We start from the raw sequence: 20,465 nt of genomic DNA, 5'->3' as shown, positions 1-20,465 counted from the left end.
CAGCAGCCGTAACGACGCTCGTTGGAGTTTAGACAAGCGAAGGGAGCAAAATGGCGGACGAGGATATTACGCTTGATGGACAACCTCTACAATCACTCCGAGTGGCGGATTTAAAAGCGGCTCTGGAGCAGAGAAACCTTCCCAAAAGCGGGCAGAAAACCACGCTCATAAAGCGACTCAAAGGGGTAAGTTTTTTCCGCGAGTGTTGCCGCCGTCCCTGTCGAGTCCGGCCAAGTTTAAGAGGAGGCGAGAGACGGGGAGGGGGGGGGGGTGTAACGGTGTGTGGGCTCGGAAGCGGGAATACACAAGTCGCCTGGCGCTCGGTATTTCACCCAAGACAACCGTTTCCGACCTCGGTTTGTCTTCAACGACGACGCCGCGGTGACTAGCCTCGGGACTCGGTACGCGGCGACTCCCCTACACCGTGTTGCACACAGTTGAAGTGTGCACCTGTCAAGTCGAGGCCTAAGCCGAATGGAAGCAGGCGAACAGCCGCACACAGTGTACAGTACATCAGCGTGCTCGCGCTCGGCGCGTGCGTCGCGGTGTTGCGGGGCCGCGCTTCGCGACGTAAACACCATTTAAGGGGGATTCCAGGCAATTATTCTTTATATAATCCGATGCGAAGTTGTCGTGTAAAAATCAAAATAGGTTTCGGTGTCTTGTTATGTCGATTAAAGACCAAAAACAGCCCCGAAATCACAAGCACACAGCAGTAACCGTTCATAGCCTACTTGGACCATGCTGCTAAAATACACAATTGCATGCCTTGTGTTTATCGAAGTTGCCTGCTAATAAGCGATGCACTGGGAATCCTATCGATTGTGTTGCTCACGGGGTGATTCGACGATCTAATACTACACCGGTTAGCTTATATGTGAAGTCATTATGTGCATTCGGTGGATTACTCCTTAATGACAACGTGAAATTTCTGCCGGAGAAACTTCTCAAACAGTTTTGTGTTTTGCCCCCGCTGAGACATGCAAATAACCCCCCCCCCCCAATCCAGATGGCTATGCTTCATTTCGTGCCCTGCCAATGCCTTCTTGCGAGAAGTCACACATTACCTGTTGAAATGTTTATATTTTTTACCCCCCCCACCCCCCCTAGTCTCAGCTTTCCTTACAGACCCCAGTTTCACTTTACTTTGCACATTTAAAACATATGTTTGCATCTTGCAGGTTTGAACTAGGCTTTGAAAAATAACCAGGGTCCTGAACTAATGATCGATATGATCTGACGGATATGAAATTTTATGTATTATTCATCTATTATTTAAAAAAACATGAATATTGCAATGCAAATTAATTCAGCCTACTATTGAACAAGTAACTTTACAAAGGTTTTTTTTCAACTTGCACACCAGTAATATACACACTTATAATATTAAAGATAAATGTTCAAAAGATATCAATAGCCTATTTTTTCTCAGAAATATGCTAGTGCATAAGATTTTCGTTTATTGGTATCGGCAACCAACTTACAATACACAATGGAAGATCCATTAGTAACAAATTTTACATGTATACATGCCACATGTGAGCTCAATGATCATACACAAGCTTGTGTATGATGAGCCATGTGTCATCAAGAAAGCTGGTGTGTATTCATGAACTCTCCCTTTTTTTTCATGTCAATGCTTCTACCCATGACAAATTAATAGTCAAAATGATCCATAGTTGGATAGTTTTTTCATCACACTTTTGATGTGTTGTTCAGGAAATATTTTCATGGCGTGAACCGCTATTTCTCAGCGCAATAGGACATTCAAAAGAAATTAGTTGTCTAACCTTGTTGTCCATGTTTTGTAATTAAAGGAAAGCAACCATGTCATTTATAGCCAAGGCAAACCCCATGTAGAGACTATGGGAAGGTAGCAGCTGTGCTTACAGGCCTGCAAGCAGCTACTGTTTAGGTAGCCGTAATGCATGTGTCATGTCAACGACATGGCCCAGAATGAGGGATTATTTTATGTCTTTATGAAGGAACAATTTCATGGCATTAATGATTAAACCATGTTTGTTGTTCCATGTAGGCTCTGATGTTGGAAAACCTGCAGAAGTCATCCTCCTCTCACTGTGGCTTACAACCAAACTCTCAGGTAAGTGTAGTAAAGATGGAAATTATCTGTCATTTGACAACATATGTTATTGCTTTTAGCTCTGATGTGCTAATCTGAATCCAGGTCCCGTCCCGATTTCAATTTCTGCTCTTTGACTCTGAATTTGGTCGCACATTAATGTTTTGTGTTGCAGATTGGGGAAGAGATGAGCCAGAACAGCTTCATAAAACAGTACCTGGCCAAGCAGCAGGAGCTCCTTCGACAGAGACTTGAAAGAGAGGCACAGAAAGAGGAAGAAGCAGATGGTAGATTGTACACATCAACAAACATGTCACAAATAAAGTAGTAACAAAGCATGACACACCAGACAACTGGAGATGTAGTTAGGAATCTGAAGGTGAGGAGGCAGGTATTTCCCACAGGAGTTGTTATGAAGAGTTTAACTCACTAAACACATCTGTTTCCACACTATTAAAGGGAAATCATCTGTTTCAAACATGATAAGTAAACAAAAAAATACCCCAGAACACAGGAACAAGAAGTGTTGATTCCACAGCTGTGGCCAAGCACAAAGATTCCAAAATTGTGAAAAATGTCATATATACCAAGGCCGTAGTAGAAATCTCCCCTGTAAATCCCTTGCTGGAGGCATGCTTATACTGAAACATGAGCTTGTTCAACCCGATCTGTTATCATAATGAGAATGTTCCAATATTGTGTCTGTGGTATCCTGTTATACACTTCGTTTATTAAGTAACTTTGTGTATTTATAATAGACCTTTCACAGGTACATTGTCACATAGTATTTTCATCAAGAAAAACAAATTTATTGTGTGACAGAAAAAAAAGATCAAATTAAAAAAAGTTTGTGATTAATAGCAGCACCAAATAAATAAGGATAGCACAGCACAAAATAAATTAATCTAAGTAGCAAGGCACTCATTTATGTCTTTTGAAATTGAGTGGAAAAGGTACCCTTGTTTTGGATACAGTCTTTGTCTGTGTTGAGCCTGTACTCTTTAAGCCCATACCTTATGATCTCCCCCTACTAGAAAGCCCAGCAGTGCCAGAAGAGGATGAAGATCAGTCAGAGGACAATGACAGTTCATCCTATGCCTCTGACAAGGTCAGTATTCTGCACACATTGAACAGCAACTGGAGGATTTGTCAAATGGAATGTACTGAACAAAATACAATTCTAGGATTGCTCCTCAAAGTATAGCATGATGTCTGATTGTATTCTTATTTGGTAGCATCATCCAGTGGTGTCCCAGCCACTACTGTCAAGAGCGGGAGAGAGGGGAGGAGGAGGATCAATGGCAAGTTATGGAAAAATGGCACGCAGGCCTGAAATGGCCTCAGGTCCTGCCCTTTGTCGACAGGATTCCCCTGAGGCTCCTGTGGCTAAGATGCCAAGGGCAACCTTTCATCAAGGACACAAGGAGCCGCCGGCCCCCTCTCCTCCCCGTGCTGTGGCGTCTCTCTCAGTGCGTGTCCTCGGCCAGCCTGACCGTCAAGGTCTGCCCCCTGCTGTTCCTCGAACGCAGGAGAAAGAGGGAATTGCGCCCAGCGAGCCTGGATCAGCCCACCCTGTCCTCCACCTAAGCCAATCTGCCAGGGTCTCAGCGGGCGGTCAGGCCCACGAGGATAGTGATGAAGATGATGAGGACGATGATGATGATGATAGTGATGATGACAGTGATGATGACGAGGAGTGGGGGCCCGAGCCCGGTCCTGGCGGAGCGCGAAGGAGCAACAGAGTTCCCCCGCAGCCACAACAGATGCCAATTGTTGTCCCCTCACCTGCTGCAAGATCCAAACGCAAGCTTCAGCCCCCACAGCATATCCCACCACCACAAGCCCAGCAGAACCTGATGCAGTTGCGCCATCCCACTCCTCCTCCTTCTCCACCCCCTGACCTGTTCCCCCTCCCAGACACTCCAAAGCAGAGCCCACCAGACTCAGATGACAAGGAGGGAGAAAGCTCCGAAGCAGCACATGGTTCAAAGATGGCGTCCGTGCCACTTTCCACCATGCAGAGGCCAGACTCTGATTCAAGCTCCCGTTCCAGTAGTCCTGAACCCCCCCTGAAACGCAGACCAGGACCCCTTTCTCTGCTTGTGCATAAGATGGAGTCTGAAGAGGCGGACAAGAAAGAGATAGCAAGTTCCGGTGTCGGGTCTGTCATGTCTGCTGATGCCAATGGTTCCAGTGAATCTCTGTCCCTGAAATTAGAGAAAAATAGGCAAGATGAGAACAGGAAGATGGAGGAAGAGGGGCAAAGCGATGGGGGACACAGAGAACAGGAGCAAAAGGAAAAAGGAAAAAAACAGGAGAGGGAGAAAAAATATTCAGTGAATGAAGAGGAAAAAGAGAAGAAACAAATAATGGAGGAAAGAAGAAAGGAAATCCAGTCTGGTGAGGAAGTTAAGGGAAAGCTAATGGGAAAGCAGGCAAACTGGACCTACTCTCAGACCCAAACAGATTCCTCATCAGATTCAGATTCCTCTTCGTCATCATCAAAATCCTCTTCCTCTGCTAAAGATAAATCCTTCCCTGCCAAACAGCTAAAGGTCAGTGTTGAAGCTTTTATGGGTGAAAGTGAGGAATATCATGGAATAATGGTTCTAGTAAACACGACAGCATTCAGTACTATCCTCATTCACTTGATATTTATGATGTTTCTTATTTTCTCTCCTAACTTGAGTGCAATACGCGCTGCAGCTAATAATTATTTTGATCTTATATCAAGCATTGAATGGAAAATACATGAAGAAATCTGTAGCCATCCTTATTTCAGGATCCATCTTGGCAACAACATTTTAAAGCGAAGAGACTGTCGGCATATTTTGGTTTTCTTTTCAATACGTCTGCATTCAATCGTCTAACAGAGAGTTGACCAAGGACAGGAGCCAGATAGCGGTAAAATGACTGACCTGGGAAAAGAGGCAGAGAGAGGACACCTCTCCAAAAGGTCAGTGGAATTGTCTTTAGTACAAATGTACCTCATGATCAATTGACCTAAAGTGAGTTTTTTTAAGCAGAATATTAAAGGTTTCTTGTTAAAGATTACCACTGTTCCTGAACACACTATATACATGCTGTCTGTGTTTTGCTGCTTTCGGGACTATGATTTGAAACCATAATTTCATAGCCTTTTTTCAGGCCTCTTGGTTGAAAAAGAATCTGAGTGTTTCATCTTGCATTGGATCCTGGCTGTTGGAACTGGTGTCTCATTAACTTGTACAGCACCATAGCAAAAGCTGACAGTCATTAAAAGCATAGCATTCTGGTGCTTTGTTATGTCTTGGCTCTTTTCAGGTAATAGCCAAGATCACATGGTGAAATCCTGAATTATTACACATAGTGGGAAATTATTGACCACAGTTACAATTTGTATAAAAATGGTCATTTACATATAAATGGAAATGTACGTATACATAACTATGGTCAACTGTAGCGGCCCCTCCCCCCCACTATATGTGGTTGTAAGTACAAAAATTTGCAGTGATGTGGATGTGACTTTCCAAGTACAGACTTTCCAAGTACAGAGTGCAAAACAGGTGGATGATCAATACGTGTCCACTTATGTCTTGAATGAAAAGGAACATGTCTGTGTGTCGAATAAATTCTCCTGTTTTGGTTGAATCCTGAAACGCAATGAATTAGCGTCCATCCTATACGTTGTGGTCCTAAAACGTGCAAGAAATGTGTTTTGCCTTTTTAAAAAGAAAACAAAAACAAAAAAAAAAAAACAAAGCTGATAGCGTATTTTCTTCACCCCGAAACAGTTGCTCTTACATCCCCACACATTTATAAATCCTTATTCAGAAAGTTTTTTTTTTTTTTATCAGGCATTTTTTGTGGTAGCCTCACAACCGGATTGGCTGCTTTTATTTCTGTGGGCTGGGGGTCCTTACACTCCCTCACCCTTTACCTTTTTAATTTACCCTCGTCGTCGTTGACAAGACGTCTGTTTTACCCGAGTAAAATACGTCTTGTGTAATCGTCGTCTTTCAGTATTTACCGCGAAAAGTCGAGCGACGAAAGCATCTTTTATTTTGAAAAATCGACAGGAAGACTTTTCCCCCCTTTCGGTTGACTTTACTCTGGTCTCGCTAGCCAACATGGCTGCCATGCCCACATTGCATCCATGATACCGACGCAGTGATCTGCTCGACAGCAGCATAAATAACTGCGGCCGGTTTTTCACGTCCGAGTCTTCGATTTCAACCCACGACCGACCGGAATAATCTCTGGCGGTAGAGTGTTATTTTCTTCTGCCGGGGGCTTCCCATTTCAAGGCCGGTCGTAATGCTGTCCGAAGGCAACAAAAACGGGTAAGAGTTAGCCAGAGGGCGACACCGGGCTCCAGGTTGCTGGTTGTACTTTTACATCCCTTTCATTCTGAAAGCCAAGGGTGTAAATATCAGTATGTCCCGTCTGTCGCTCCACACCGATTGTGTGTTTGGCCGCCGGTCCGCTCGCAGTGCCTCCATGCTTTTGTGAATGTCGTGTCACCGGTTCAGTTTGGCCTGGTTCTGAGGATGTGACACGCTCGCCCATGTGAGGAGGACCAGGGGTGGGGATGGCGGAGAGTCTTTTGTTAGATGAGCTAGCCGAGGATAATTTCTTTTTTTGAGGGGGAGGGGGGTGTTCTCTCTACTTTGATCACTGCCAAAAATAGCTTTTTGATGGAATGTGTTGATGAATAAATAATGGGCCCAGATTTCATTGTGCAATGGCATGAATCATGCACACAAGGATTTCATCCTTTCCGTCTCTCCCTTTGACCTCTGCTTTTTTTTTTTCCATCATCTCAAGTTGCCATAAGAGCAGGCAAACCCCACTGTCAGACCGCTCAAAAACCAATACACTCTCGATTTGTGTTGCAAACCATGTTAGGTATTGACCATACTTAACACACCCTTCTGCCGAGTCCACATATTGTATTCTTAGATTGCCGGTGTGTTATTGTCTCCAAATGATCTCCCTGTTGTCAAGGGATATCATTAAGAAGACATGTGTTAGCTGCACAGTCTTTGTAAATGGGCCCTTATGGTGTGATATAGTTTCCCCAGCTGGCAGTGACTCTCTCATCTCATCCCACGGGGCACAAGTACAGTATGATTTGATCAGTCAGACTATGTGATATGGTGAGTTTTTTGTGGGCCGCTTGTTGATTAACACATGATATGACTTGCGCCGTCATGAGATGTCCATGAAACAATGTTACGAGTCAACCATACTCATTTCCTATAACTTGTCTACCAGGCTCCCTATTTTGGCCTTGGTATATGAATTCGTAATTTTAAATTTAGAGTAAAGGAGCTTCCACACAGCAATGCAGTTGCAAAGCAACACACAGTGAGCATTACATCACGCCTTCTGTCCCGGTGGTTTGTATTTCTTGTTGACGTCTGTCCTTAAAACACCAATCTCCTACCTTTCCCATGAGAAACATAAACAAAAGATACTGGCATCCATACCTTAACTAAATGGGGAGTATGTGAGTGTAATTGGAGTGGGGTAAATGCTCTTTTCCTCCCGACAACTTTTCTAAGTGGCTGATCTGCAATAAAGCAGGACCCCTGGGTGGATTTTAGAGAGTTTTTGGGAGATTGTCTTTTGGTCATTTTAAAGATTTTGTTATATCTTGAATTTTGGCTCCTCGGCTTTTATCTATTTATTTATTTACTTACTTACTTACTTACTTACTTACTTACTTACTTACCTATCTATTTATTTATTTTATCAGCACAACAGAAGGAAGCTGGTAGTGACTGAATGAAATGGTGGAGAAAGTATGTGCAGAGATGGATGCCAGAGGATGTGACCCTTCCCTTGCACAATGTGCTGCCTCTGGTTTATAGCAAGGAGGGAACAGATGAGCTTTAGATTCTTTTCACTCGACTAGTATTTAAGTGAGACATTAGTACGTATGGTATCTGTTTTTAAAGGATGTTCATTGAGAGCCAGCTCCAAAGTACAGTTCCCAATGTTTTAGGGAACCTTGTTAATTTTCAACAATGACTCATTACAACAAGGATAAAATGTGTCTTGAGCTATACTGTTAGCAGTAGAAGTGTTTGTTGTGACCCTTGGTGTCAGTTAGCTGGTGAGTTATTTATAGGAGTGACCCACATCACTGGCCTCCCAACACCCTTCATTTTGCTGAGTTTTCCTGTGGCTTGACTCTGCTTAATTTGTTTTACCTCTGAGGACAAACCTTCCAACTGGCCCATCTCTAGAGTTGTCTTTTCTTCATCGCTGATAAATCTTAAAATTATGTTTTTGTTCAGTTGTTATGTCGATACACAACTCTTAGGTAACTAGATGGATGTACTGCAGATGAAACCAGGTGGGCTAAAATTTTGGTCTTTTTTTTTTTCAAAAGGTGGAAAAATGTAAAACTCAGAAAATCCTATTTAACATGCTGGGTTGTACGTGCAGTTGAATTGCAAACACCAGTTTTTGCTCTGCTCACTCATCCTGCCACGTCTGTCTCTCCCCACGGCAGGGAGGTGTCAGAGCCAAGCGCAGCAGCTGTGTCCGAGGTAGAACCTGAAGAGAGTCCAGTGGCTCAGCAGCCGGCCTCCGGGGCTGAGCCAGTCAACAGCGAGGGTCATCTCGAAGAGGTAAGGGCACTTAGAGGGTGGGGTCGGTTCATCTCTGTCTCCCACTAACCTGCATTCACATTCGCTTGAGTAGGTAGCCGCAAAAGTTAGCGTGACTCAAATCCAACACAACCCCAATGTCCTAATAGTCACCAACAACTTTTGAAGCAGGAGTTGCTTTAATTGACTCTTTTTAACATTTGTAGCTCCATATACAGTTTCTGTGTTTATCTGTCAGCTATTGTACATATTGGAAAATTATTTAAAACAATTACCCCAGACGATTGAACAGGGTTGAGTTGGATATGGGTAAGATTTAACTCCTATCTGTATTAAATGATACTAAATTTTAACAGCTTGCTCATAAAGGCAGATCATATTTCACACATGCTTATCTAGGCTCTTCAGAATAACATGAATGCTCATACTGTTGAAGTACAGTATTCGATTTTGAATAGTGCGTTGAATTAAGCAGAGGAAGTGCATGCCTTTCACATCACTGTTTCTGTGTTTGGGAGAATTTTGGATTTCCTTTTTTTAGCTGCAATTTGTCCATATTACAGTATAATAGTGATTTTTTTTTGATACATTATTGATAATTTAAGACATCTGATAGCATACCTAAGCTGATGGTTAGAAATTGTTTTTGTTTTCTCTAAATCTTTATTTGATAAAGAAAAATAGTACTATCTAGGCACCTCTGATTAGTGATAAATTGTAGTACTTATTTGCAGATACTATATGAAACAGATATTAAATTGGTTTGTCATTTGATCCATCATATGCCAATATGCCAATACATACATTAAAATGAGCATGACAGTTCAGTTGCAAATGCTATTTTCAAGTATTTGATCACTGCTGTTAAAACTAATAGATAGGTAGGCACTAACTCTTAAAAGCCTGTCATGCTCACAAATATACATTTAATTACAAAGTAGAGGACAGGCTCTTGATTACCTTACCAGCATTAGATATCTTGATGAAATTCTATGCCATGAAGTTATTGTCCTCTCTACAATGCCTCTTTGCAATGTGTGTTTGCCTGTTGTCTCCTGTTGGTTGAGATGAATAATGGATCCTATCACTGTGTGTGTGTAGAATTGCATCAGGGCTTGTTTCTTCCCCTTTGTTTTCATTCTCTCTGTTTTCTTGCTTTCTCTTGCGTCCGTTTTCACACAGTCTCTGTCTCGCTCTCTTATTCAATATGTCACTCTCTCCTACCCTCTTTATGACCCCCACTTTCTATATTATTTTGCCTTTGTATCCCATTATGATCGCTTCTCTTTTTCTCTCTCTCACTATATATATTTATGGTGTGATTGTTGTTTAAAACCCCATTGATTGCTTTGTTATGAAGGTGCCCATGCCTCTTCCATTGCCCCTAATGGTACCTGCTGCGTACTACTACCAACACCACCACCAACACCTCCTCCACTCCTACTCCTCCTACAACTCCTGTCCCGCTTTGCCAAAGTGCTTCGCTGGTACCTGAATTAGGCCCAGAGTCTTCATCTCCATGGCACTGAGTAAAGCCTGAGCCTGCGCGGCCTCCCCGTAGCTCTCCAGTGATCCGCTGAGCCAGCAGGAACTGGAGATTTCATCCGACCACCACCAACAGCAGTGGCAGCCTTGGTAACTGAGGCTCACAGTTGTCATGGCAACCCAGCCTCAGGGGTTGGAAGCCTGCTCACTGATCTAAACCGGACTGGACTGAACTTTGTGGTGGAGATGAATGATGGGGTAAGAAACGGGGAGGGTGTGTAACATCCTGCATCTCCTCCTCTCTCCCGTCCTTGCCAATCTGCCAAGATGAACGGAGTGCTGTCCTCTAACCTCTGACAACAGCCTCCGACTGCTCGGCCAAACTCTGTCACTCAGAGAAATGACAATTTCACATCTCCTGAGAATTATCCTGCCTCCACCTACATATCCACACTTTCCCTTGCTTACGGGAAGGACTAATGACGTTGGACTAAATTCCCACTACTACAAATATGGTGATTAAAGCGTGAACATCAATGAAATCACCACTGGACTTCTGAGGTTTGAAACACTCCAGTGGAGCAACCAAAGCTGTTTTTCATCAAAGCATTGTGGATTTGTGTGTCATGTGAAATTGTATTTGCCTTTGAAATTCTGTGGGATGCTGTTATCTGTGCTTGTTGAGCAGACATTGTCTCTGGCAACATCCTCAGATTTCCACAAAGGATTATTCTGTCCTGAAAAGATACTGTTTGACTGTACATGAAAATTCCATCAAGGTTATCATTTGTGAAAGACGTGGGCCACTTTCACTGTGCCAGAGACATTTACCAAAGATAACATCATGGACATGTAACGTGACTCGTCTGAATGATGGATATATATGGGAAAACAGTGACCTACATCAGGGACACCTGTGCCAAGATAGCTGGGCTGCATCGAGGAAATCGTCACCTTCTGTTGTTGAATATCCCACACTGTGGTATTCAAGTGTGACTCAGTAGGTGCATTATCGGAACATCATGATATTGTGCCGCGGACCTGGCAGATGGACAACTCCGTTTTTTTCGCCATTTATTTTCCATCCATTTCTCCTCTGCACCTACTGGTTTGCCCTTGCATCATGTGTGACTGTCATGCCAGTGAATACGCCAAAGTAATACTTCAAGTATTTTCTGAAATGTCATTTCAGAAGGAAAAAAAAATCAAATTGGATTTTTTTCCCCCCTCGCACTTTTCACTGGTGGACTCGGATCTGATTTTTTTTTTATACTGCAATGAAAATGAATCACTGTTACGTACAGTCTCAATATCCGAGCCTCTTGAATTTTAAAGGACAGTACCTATCCTGGACAACAAACATCACTCTGTTGTCTTTGTACACCTGAGAACCCTATTTTGGATATAAAATGGATATTTCATCAAGGACAATTGACCTCAGTGTCCCACGAGGAATTTTGCCCCCCCCAGCAGGTTCTCAGTGGTCGAGGACTCCAAACGAACTGTTCTTCGCCCTGACGCTTTGTAAGAAGCCATCACAAAGCAATTTGAAGCCACTGGGCCTCAAAAGACTGAAACAAGACTCTGATCCGCTGTCAGTCAAGAAAACCCAAGCCCCCTTCAAGACAAAAGTCCATTCCAGCCATCAGTTCCTGTCTGCTGGCTAATCTACACATTCAAATCGAGACATGCCCTCACTCCTCTGCCTTTCCTGATTGGATCCTTGTTGCCTAGATACAGTACACACTGTCGTGCGGGTGGGCCATAGTCGAGCCAGTAAGGAATCAGGTGTCAAATGATACCAGGAAATGACTTGTCATTCTATCTCCATTTAGAATGTATATTTTTTAAAAGGAATAAGTTAAAACTTTTGTTTTTCCTTCAGATCTTTTTGGGGAGCTATGAATAAGGGGATTTTAATTGTAATTTACTTTAGATCTTTGTACTGCATTTCTAATTTGATATTTTGACATAAGACGGCAGTGCTCAATGTAAATGTCAAAAGATACTGGTCCTATAGTAGTTGTTAAATATGGCAAAATTTCCCAGTAGAATTCAAACTACAGTAGCAATGGTTGTTCTGATGAATCTTTGAGTCGACAGATTTTTAGTTTGCTACCTCTGCTCCGCACAATCATCTCTGAGTGATATATTTTTAGTGTTTACTTAGCTACACTTGACTTATCTGCAGGCCAGGAAGTGTTAAATGCTAACCATTTTAGCTGTGTCAACATCACATAGAAACCCTGGACAATTCTATAATCTGGGAGGGATGTAGAATTGTAATCACATACACATTTTTTTCTTCCAGCCATCACATTTAATATATAACCCAGTTTGAGTTTGACAGAGCAACACTGGCTCCTAAAGCACTGCATCTCCTGCATTGTCTTTGTCCTTACTTATTGGTAACTTATTGATTTATCTGAGTAAGTTCTAGCAGAGATGGAAAGCAGAAATGTGTCTGGGGTCTCACTGTATCAACAAAGAGCCCCTTCCTCAAAATTTTTTTAAATTCAAGTATCCAGGTATCGCTTACTTTACCCCCCCATCCTTCCACCACTTTTCCTGTGTCACCTAATCTCTGTTGTAGCCTGTGTGGGCCTCGACACTCGGTTCTCATCTTGCCCTGCACCCCTGGGGTCTCTGTATGTTTTTCTCTGTCTCTCTCTCTCTCTCCAGAGCACCACTCCTAAGGCATTTGCTGCTCGCAAGATATCCTTGACCAGTGAGTACACCAGTTGCATGTTTTCCCATCTCTTGTGTCGTTCGCCCACTTGAAGACAAATTACCAAATGGGGGAAAAAAACAACCATAACAATCGTTTCCCTTTGTAGAATACGAATACAAGTGAACGTTTCTGACTTAATAGTCTGAAATTTGTAAGGAACAAATTGAGCTAAATCGGGGTCACCAAAACTGATAACATTGCCATCAGAAAATGTTTGGTTATTTTCTGGGCCATAATAAAAGTGAGGTGGTATGGTTAGTTGATTGACAAGGATATTACTAATGGTTAAAAAATGTTTATTCAGAACTTTCATGATTCAGCCAAAAATTAGCCTGACGTTCTAATGCTTTTTGATTTCGGGCCAAAAAGTTTGAGATGTGATTTGTAATCTCACTGACTTTTCTGCCGTGATGGAGCTGCTTACTTTGCAATGGTGCATGAAACGTAGCTAATTTCCCATCAAACATGTCATCTATATTGTCCATATAAAAAACAGAAATGCAATGTAGCAACTGAAAATGATTTAACCAAATTTTTTTTCACTTTATGAATTCAGATATTAAAGCATTTATGCGTTAAATCCATTCTGCCTGCATTGAGACTATGTGAAGGTACCAGTTTTGAACCAGTCCCCCCCCCCCCCCATTCTTTGGGGTGGTTGTGGCTCAGTTCGTAGAGCGGGGCATCCCTCCAATCGGAAGGTGGGCAGTTCCATTCACGACCCCTCCTGTCTGCGTGCCGAAGTGTCTTCGTGCAAGACACTGTACCCCCAGTTGGTCCCCGATGGTCTGGTTAGCGCCTTGCATGGCAGCTCTGCCGCCATCAGTGTGCGTGCGCATTTATGTGTGTGTGTGTGTGTGTGTGTGTGTGTGTGTGTGTGTGTGTGTGTGTGTGTGTATGAATGGGTCAGTTTGATCCAGTTTACAGCGTTTTCATGCCACAAGGTGATGAAAGCGTTATAAAAGCGGAGACCATTAAGCCTTCAGTGTATGTTCAGTTTTCAATTACATTTTGTCCATCCACAGCAGGCAGTAAGACGTCTCCAGGCACCACAGAAGGAGGAGCAGGAGAGCCTGAGATGGGAACCGCCTCAGGGAGGAAGAGGCGGTGGGGCTCCAGCACGGCTGTCACTGCTAAGAAGCCATCTATCAGCATCACTACCGATTCTCTGAAGGTATTGACCCAGCATGAAGACCAGGTAGAAGTACCCCACGGCTCTGTAGAAATATGTGTAAATCTGATCAACTTTTTCAGAGATGTGCTTGAAGAAGTGTGAAATGCAATTTGTCTTGATTTATTTTAGTGCAAATTGTTTAGGTCACATGCTGATTTTAGGTGTTCAGTCTAATGTCAGGAATAAATGGTCACTTTAGTGTCCATGCATTGAAGTCAAACGGCACTGGTTTGCAATTCCCCCAAAAATATTTCAGACAAAAACTTGGGAAAAAAAAAAAAAAAAAAGACATTAGCTATCACATGCCTTCAACCTTTTGGCTTGAGAATTCAATCGTTACTTGGATCAGAACATTTAAGACTACATACCAGAGAAAGTTCTGTTGTCTACAACATGAGGCAAAGATCTGGATTGACATCTTACTCATTAATGAGAAAGCCTTTGAGAGACAGCATTTATAGTTTTGGTCTGAAAACATTTTTGGATTGTTCTAAGGAAGGGTAAACATGTTTTTTACTCACTAAATAAGTGTGACAATAGTTATGTAAATCTCAGTAAATTCATATATATGTAATTGGACATCACTGATTTAAAATCAAACCGATACATTCGTTAAGTAAGTAGGAGAACAGTTCAAAATCCTTTTAGCTACTGAATCGTCTAACCTTACAATCTTATAACTGAATCTTACTGTCTTTCCAGTCTGTCCTTTCAACCCCTGATTGTCTTTTTTTGTTTTTTTTGTCACCATCATTTCTTTGTCTCACTCCTTTCCTGTTTCTGTCTGTTTTCCTCCAGTCATTGATCCCCGACATCAAAGTTGCTCAGGAGGCAGTGGTAGAATTGCACCCAGAGGAGCTGCAGCTGTCTGGGGATGAGGAGAGCCCAGACAGCGGCCAGGGTGACCAGGACAAGGGTCTCAAGATCCGGCGCACAGTCACACAGGTAAGCTCTTTTCTTTACAAGATAGGAAGTCATGAAACGTTTTTAATGTCAACACTCAGAAATATTAGAATTTGCATTTGTCTTATCCGCCGCATCGACCGACCGATGCGTCACTCAAACAATAGATGTCTTGTGACAAAACCTTTCCTTTTTACTCCCCAAGGTTGTCACTGTTGACAATCAAGAGAACGGACAAGCAAATGATGAGGAAGAGGCGGAAAATATGGAGCAAGAAAAACAACACAGGGCCCCTAAAGACAAAAGGAAGAACAGTCTTTCTGAAGAAATCCCAGAAACGCAGACCACTGTGAAGCTGGATGGAGAAGCGAAGAAAGGTGAACTGTGTCTTTTGAAAAGTCGGGAGCTAAAATTGGCCAAATATCGTGTTGGATTTCGGGTGCCTTAGAATCCCCCTGGCACGGATTCATCTTTTTGTCAGCCCCTAGTCACCAATTTCATGTTTTTTAACAGTCAGTTTTGCTGTCTTTGCTCTGTTCCTCAGTTACCCCTAGTGACAGTTTGGTGCGCCGCTCCATTAGCCAACAGAAGTCCGGTGTGTCCGTCACAATCAATGACCCCGTCCATGCAACCATACAGCCCACACCTCCGTGTGGCAAACTCTCAAATATCATCCATGTGACTAACCTGGTGGGTGTTAAAGGAGCAAAATTTAGAAAGAGCCACCTTTTCCAAGTCAACTTCAGATTGATTTCTCCTCACACTTTCGTCCCAACTGGAAGGATGAACATTCAACTCGAATGTCAGGCTGCCAGTTAATTTTTACAAACACGCCAGTGACTGATGGTTCTTTTTTTCCACCAAGGTCCGGCCGTTCACACTGGGTCAGCTCAAAGAGCTGCTGAACCAGACGGGCACTCTGGTAGAAGAGGGCTTCTGGATTGACAAGATCAAGTCCCACTGTTATGTCACAGTAAGTTCCAACAAATCAGATGACTGTATGACTTGGGTTCGGTAGCACGGCCTCGAACAGTCAGCCTTCAGTTTTGTTTTTTATTTCCTCGGCATGAAGTCTTACTTAAATGTTCAAAATTTTAATTTTTTTTTTTCATGAATTACAGTTTGCCTCACACAACTATGAGGACAATGAGCCTCTCATCAAAATTCTGTAGTGACACTCATAACTCTTAAACTACGTCTCTGAAGCGCAGCATTGCACTTTTTTCAATTTTTCCATAATTTAGTTCTGCTGTACATGTACAGAGATTTGTTAAAGACAACCCAGAACTTTCCGGCTATTGATCACAAGCTGTTTTTATTAAAATACACTGTTAGGTCTGTTAAACACAACTTTTTACTTAACATATCCATGAAAATGCTTGTAAAGCCTTTTGAGGAAGCCACCCTAGCTCAATCCTAGACTGGCTGCTGAGTCAAGTGTGCCACCTATTGGTGAAATTTGGTACAAACTAGTCCCGGTCCTGGCTTTTAACAATAATCAACCCAAATTTGATGACGGACACAAAGGCGTCAAAGCAACTGAATTGTCTTTGTCGTTGATAATTGCTTTTCCGTATTGAGCCGGTGTGTATTGCCATGGTAATTCAATGTATATTTGTTATTATAGATACTCAAACTGTGTTTGAATTTGAGAGTCTTTGCAGTTGTGACCATTGATGGAAATTGTGGTGGACTCTCTCAATCTTCAAATCATAGTTAAGGAAACTTTATTAACTTAAAATCACTGACCCACATTGCCGTTCCACAATCTTCTATGATTCTACATTTTATTTAAGACACCTCACTCAACACTGAAGGACCCAGTACACAAAATTTGGATTTAAAAGAAACAATAAAAATAACAGAAGTGACAAAAGTGGTAAAAGTACACAAAATGTGTATAAATATTATATAATAATAATTAATGTTACTTTGCTGGTTAAATAATACAATAAAATAGAATTAAAAGCACTTAAAAGTTGAAGTACTTATTCTGCGCATGATGTGCTTGTCATGGCTTATATTATCGCTGCAGGAAGATTCTGGACGTCCTTGCATCCTAAATGTCAGTCAGAATTCAAAGTCCCAAGTTCTAATGTCTTTTAAGGACTAGTTTTCAGTTCCGTAACCCTTTTAACCCTCTTTCCTTACAGTATGCCACCACGGAGGAGGCACTGGCCACTAGGACTGCCCTGCACGGAGTGAAATGGCCTCAGAGCAATCCCAAGGTTCTGAGCGTGGACTTCTGTGAGCAGGATGAGGTAACTTTGTTTATACAGTTCACAGAACAGTCTGTGGGATAAACATTTTCTAAATAATGGTGGAAAATATGTAGAATGCTGTGATCAAAGTCACATCAACCATGTTTAAGTGGTGTCCTCTAAACCTCAATGTGGATTTAGTGATTACAAAGGATTTTCGCAGTTGCTGTAAACCACGCGCTTTTGTTAGAATGTGTTCACTCGAGGTTGTTGCTTCAAGTCAGAGACTAAATGCCAGTTATTTCAGAGAACTATGGCATCATGCAAAGATCATGGTAATACAGTTTCATGACGTTCATTGCTTCTTTTGCATTCATCTCTTTATTTCATTCCCCCCCCCCCCCTGCAGCTTGACTTTCACAAAGGGGTCCTGAAGCCCGACAAGGAGGAGGAAAACGTTCCCCAGCCAGCGGCCCCCCCAAACCGCTTGCCCCCGCTCATGCCCGAAAGAGAACGGGAGCGCGACCGGGACAGAGAAAGGGACAGGGAGAGGGAACGGGAAAGGGAGCGAGACAGGGAACGAGACAGAGAACGAGACCGGGGCGTCGGGGGTGTGCGGGATCTGTGGGCCGAGCGGCAGAGGGAGATGGAGCGGCGCGAGCGGGCCCGCGGAGAGCGGGAATGGGACAGGGATAAGGTCCGGGAGTTTGCTAGACCAGGGGAGGATGAGCGTCGCTCTAGGTCCAGAGACCGAGAGAGGAGGAGGAGGGAAAGGGCAAAGAGCAAAGAGAGGAAGACTGATAAAGGTAGGACATCGCAAAGACAAACACAAACACGGGAGGGTAACAGAGAGGCGATTGAGTAGAAAGGTTACAATGAATGATTATTGACATATTCTGAAGCCCGACGTACGTTGGCGTACGTAGCCAGCCTTAAAGAACAACGTACATGTCATTTTTAGTAATCCCCATTTGTAATATCCTGCCGCTTTGACACTGACCTGTGAACTGAGGCTGGGAAAGCAACGATCATGGAATGTAGACTGGAAACCAAATTTGTCAGTGAGTGAGTTTTGCGGGAATCACCCTGATGTGTCGGCCTGTAGCCTTGGCCTCTTCTGACCTGGATGAAGGCAGGAAAAGCTTCCGGCTCCCCTGCGAGGCCGACTGAAACACCCGCCCCTCTCTTTCTTATCGAGGTCCATCCAGTTTACATTTTTTTTTGGTAATCTACAAAGCAAACGTGCAGGCAGCTAACCACACCAATCGGACTCCAAGACGGATATATCCGCCGTAACATCCGCACTAATAACCATGTTTGAATATTTGCATCTTTCATAGATATGAAAAACAAACGGTCTACATTTCTTTTTGCCCCCTCTCTTTGAAAATATGACCATTTTGTGAAGCGTAAAGCCCCACAAATTTATTCTCATCAGGGGCTTCTCAAATGTATTCAAACCTTGTCGAAATGCAACAGAATACAAACGGTCGGTGCTTTTTTTTTTTTTTTTGTCCGACAGAAAAGGGAGACGAGCCTCCTGCAAAATTACTGGACGACTTGTTCCTGAAGACCAAAGCGGCTCCTTGTATCTACTGGCTTCCCCTCACCGAGGAGCAGGTCAGTTTGCCTCTGATTCCTGGAGTTTCGCTCCTGCGGCCTTCGGTTCTTCTCACCCTCTATTCTGCCTTTCCCTCTGCCAGGCCGCGCAGAGGGTGTTAGACCGCACCGAGCGGCAGAAGGAGCGTGAGCGGAGGCTCAAGGAGCAGCAAGATGAGGAAGAAAAAAAGCGGGAGGAGGAGAAGAAGGAACGGCTGAAGGGCCGCGAAAAGGAGGGCGCCGGCGGCGGTAGCGGCGCCGTGAGCGGCCGAGGGGCCGACGCCGAGCGCGAAAGGGATCGTGGCCGAAACAGGGAGGCGGAAAAGAGGAGGGACAGCAACCGTCGGCCCGGACGGCCCCCAGCAGGCGGCAGCGGTGGCCGCCGCTCTCGTAGCCATAGCAACACCAGAGACAGACGCCATTGAAAGCACCGCCGCTGCCGGTAAAGCTGTAGTGAGAGAGGGATGCATTGAGGCGGGACTCGGCAGACACCAGGTCCACCTAACCAAGCATTTCTCATGTCTCGACCTCTGGTCTGGCCCACTCTGCTCCTCGCTGCCCGCTGCTTCTCACCCACCGCCCCTCCCCGCCATGCTTTAATTCGTCCACTTTAATACCAGCGTTGTCTTCCACACACACACACACACACACACACACCCTCTACCATCCTCTCCGCACCTCATCCACCCCGCCCGGAAAATCCCCTTTGGTTGTGTCTTCCAGAAGCTAAGCAGCAGCAGTGGCGGCGGCGGCGGCAGCAGCAGCAGCGTTCGGCCCTGCTCCCCTCTAGAGAGCAGTATTCCTCTCCATCCACGCTCTACTTTCAAATTGTCTTTCACTGAAGGAAAAAAAAAAAATAGGAAAAAAAAAAAAAAGCAGAAGCTGAGGGCGTTGGTACTTTGAACTCCCCTCAGCAGTTTGTCTCACTGAGGTTTGGGAGCTCTTTATTTTAGTGCTGCGGGTGTGCAGTTCCTTCCTCCCTAAAGCCCTGTAATAAAAAAGTCCAAAATAGATCCCTGACCTTAAACATTTTCTAGAATCAGGTTTAGTGTTTTTTTTGTTTTTTTTTCTTCAGCACTCACATTTTTCTTTCTTTTGTACCACTGCTTACAGACCAGAAGTGAGGATTGTGATTGTTTTTGTTTTTTTTGGTTGACATTTTTACAAATTGTGATTATTTTTTTGTTTCATTGAGCTTTTCAGGGCTGCGTTTTGAGAGGGGGGGATGTTTCTGTGAAATATTTCATCCCCCCCAATGGATTCAACTGGTACCCAAGTCTCAACACTGTAAATTGGAAAAGTGCGAGACGTGATATCGTGTGTTATGTCGATGCTGGACACGTGCACATGTCCAGCTTTGTCTTTAGATGTTCCAGGGGGATAAGAAGGGAAGGTTCAGGTAAATCTTGGTGGGTGGGGCGGGGGGGGGGGGTTATGTAGCTGACCTTCCTTACAGCTGCGTCTCCTTTTTGGAAAATTCACTGACCAGTCAATCAAATATATTTAAAAAGGAAGATTACAAAAAAACTTAGTTTATCTTGTAGTAGAATAATGATTACATTTTTAAATATTTTTAATTTTGTTTTTAGTTGGAAACCATTTTGTTTCTTCTGCAAGTGCTGAATGTACTAAGAATTTAAAAAGTGAATAAATTTAAATTTGGTTGTCAGATCTCGTGCCAGTATATGAATGC

At 43.4% G+C, this 20,465-nt stretch overlaps 1 protein-coding gene across 4 annotated transcripts; it reads left to right on the top strand.

Moving 5' to 3' along the window:
* The first annotated feature begins 26 nt into the window (after positions 1-26).
* On the top strand, positions 27-20,441 carry acin1b (apoptotic chromatin condensation inducer 1b). Of its 4 annotated transcripts, none has more exons than XM_086166411.1 (17): positions 27-185; positions 2,036-2,101; positions 2,256-2,367; positions 3,115-3,188; positions 3,316-4,635; positions 4,954-5,036; positions 8,583-8,700; positions 12,847-12,892; positions 13,924-14,069; positions 14,868-15,014; positions 15,178-15,349; positions 15,517-15,662; positions 15,838-15,945; positions 17,126-17,233; positions 17,583-17,979; positions 18,696-18,793; positions 18,877-20,441. In XM_086166411.1, exons 1-17 carry the CDS (start codon positions 51-53, stop codon positions 19,195-19,197), a joined length of 3,597 nt encoding a protein of 1,198 aa, XP_086022537.1. In that variant the 5' UTR covers positions 27-50; the 3' UTR covers positions 19,198-20,441. The 4 variants fall into 4 exon arrangements, with proteins under 4 accessions (XP_086022537.1, XP_086022535.1, XP_086022534.1 ...); XM_086166409.1 differs by having other exon boundaries at positions 13,924-14,093; XM_086166408.1 differs by having other exon boundaries at positions 13,921-14,093.
* Positions 20,442-20,465: the final 24 nt, after the last annotated feature.

The sequence above is a fragment of the Fistularia commersonii genome, chromosome 19 (assembly GCF_037954325.1).
Source record: "Fistularia commersonii isolate RoL2024-O1a breed Wild chromosome 19, RoL_Fcom_v1.0, whole genome shotgun sequence".
Lineage (NCBI taxonomy): Eukaryota > Metazoa > Chordata > Actinopteri > Syngnathiformes > Fistulariidae > Fistularia > Fistularia commersonii.
Note: the sequence above shows the minus strand (reverse complement) of the source record. Positions and strands in the feature narration are given on the sequence as shown.

What these genes read in the sequence shown, in the direction of transcription:
- acin1b (XM_086166408.1), top strand. Translation starts at nt 51, where the DNA reads ATGGCGGACGAGGATATTACGCTTGATGGACAACCTCTACAATCACTC. An exon ending in CATCCTATGCCTCTGACAAG is followed by an intron (nt 3,189 to 3,315) that starts GTCAGTATTCTG and finishes CTTATTTGGTAG; the next exon opens with CATCATCCAGTGGTGTCCCA. An exon ending in TGACCCAGCATGAAGACCAG is followed by an intron (nt 14,094 to 14,867) that starts GTAGAAGTACCC and finishes GTTTTCCTCCAG; the next exon opens with TCATTGATCCCCGACATCAA.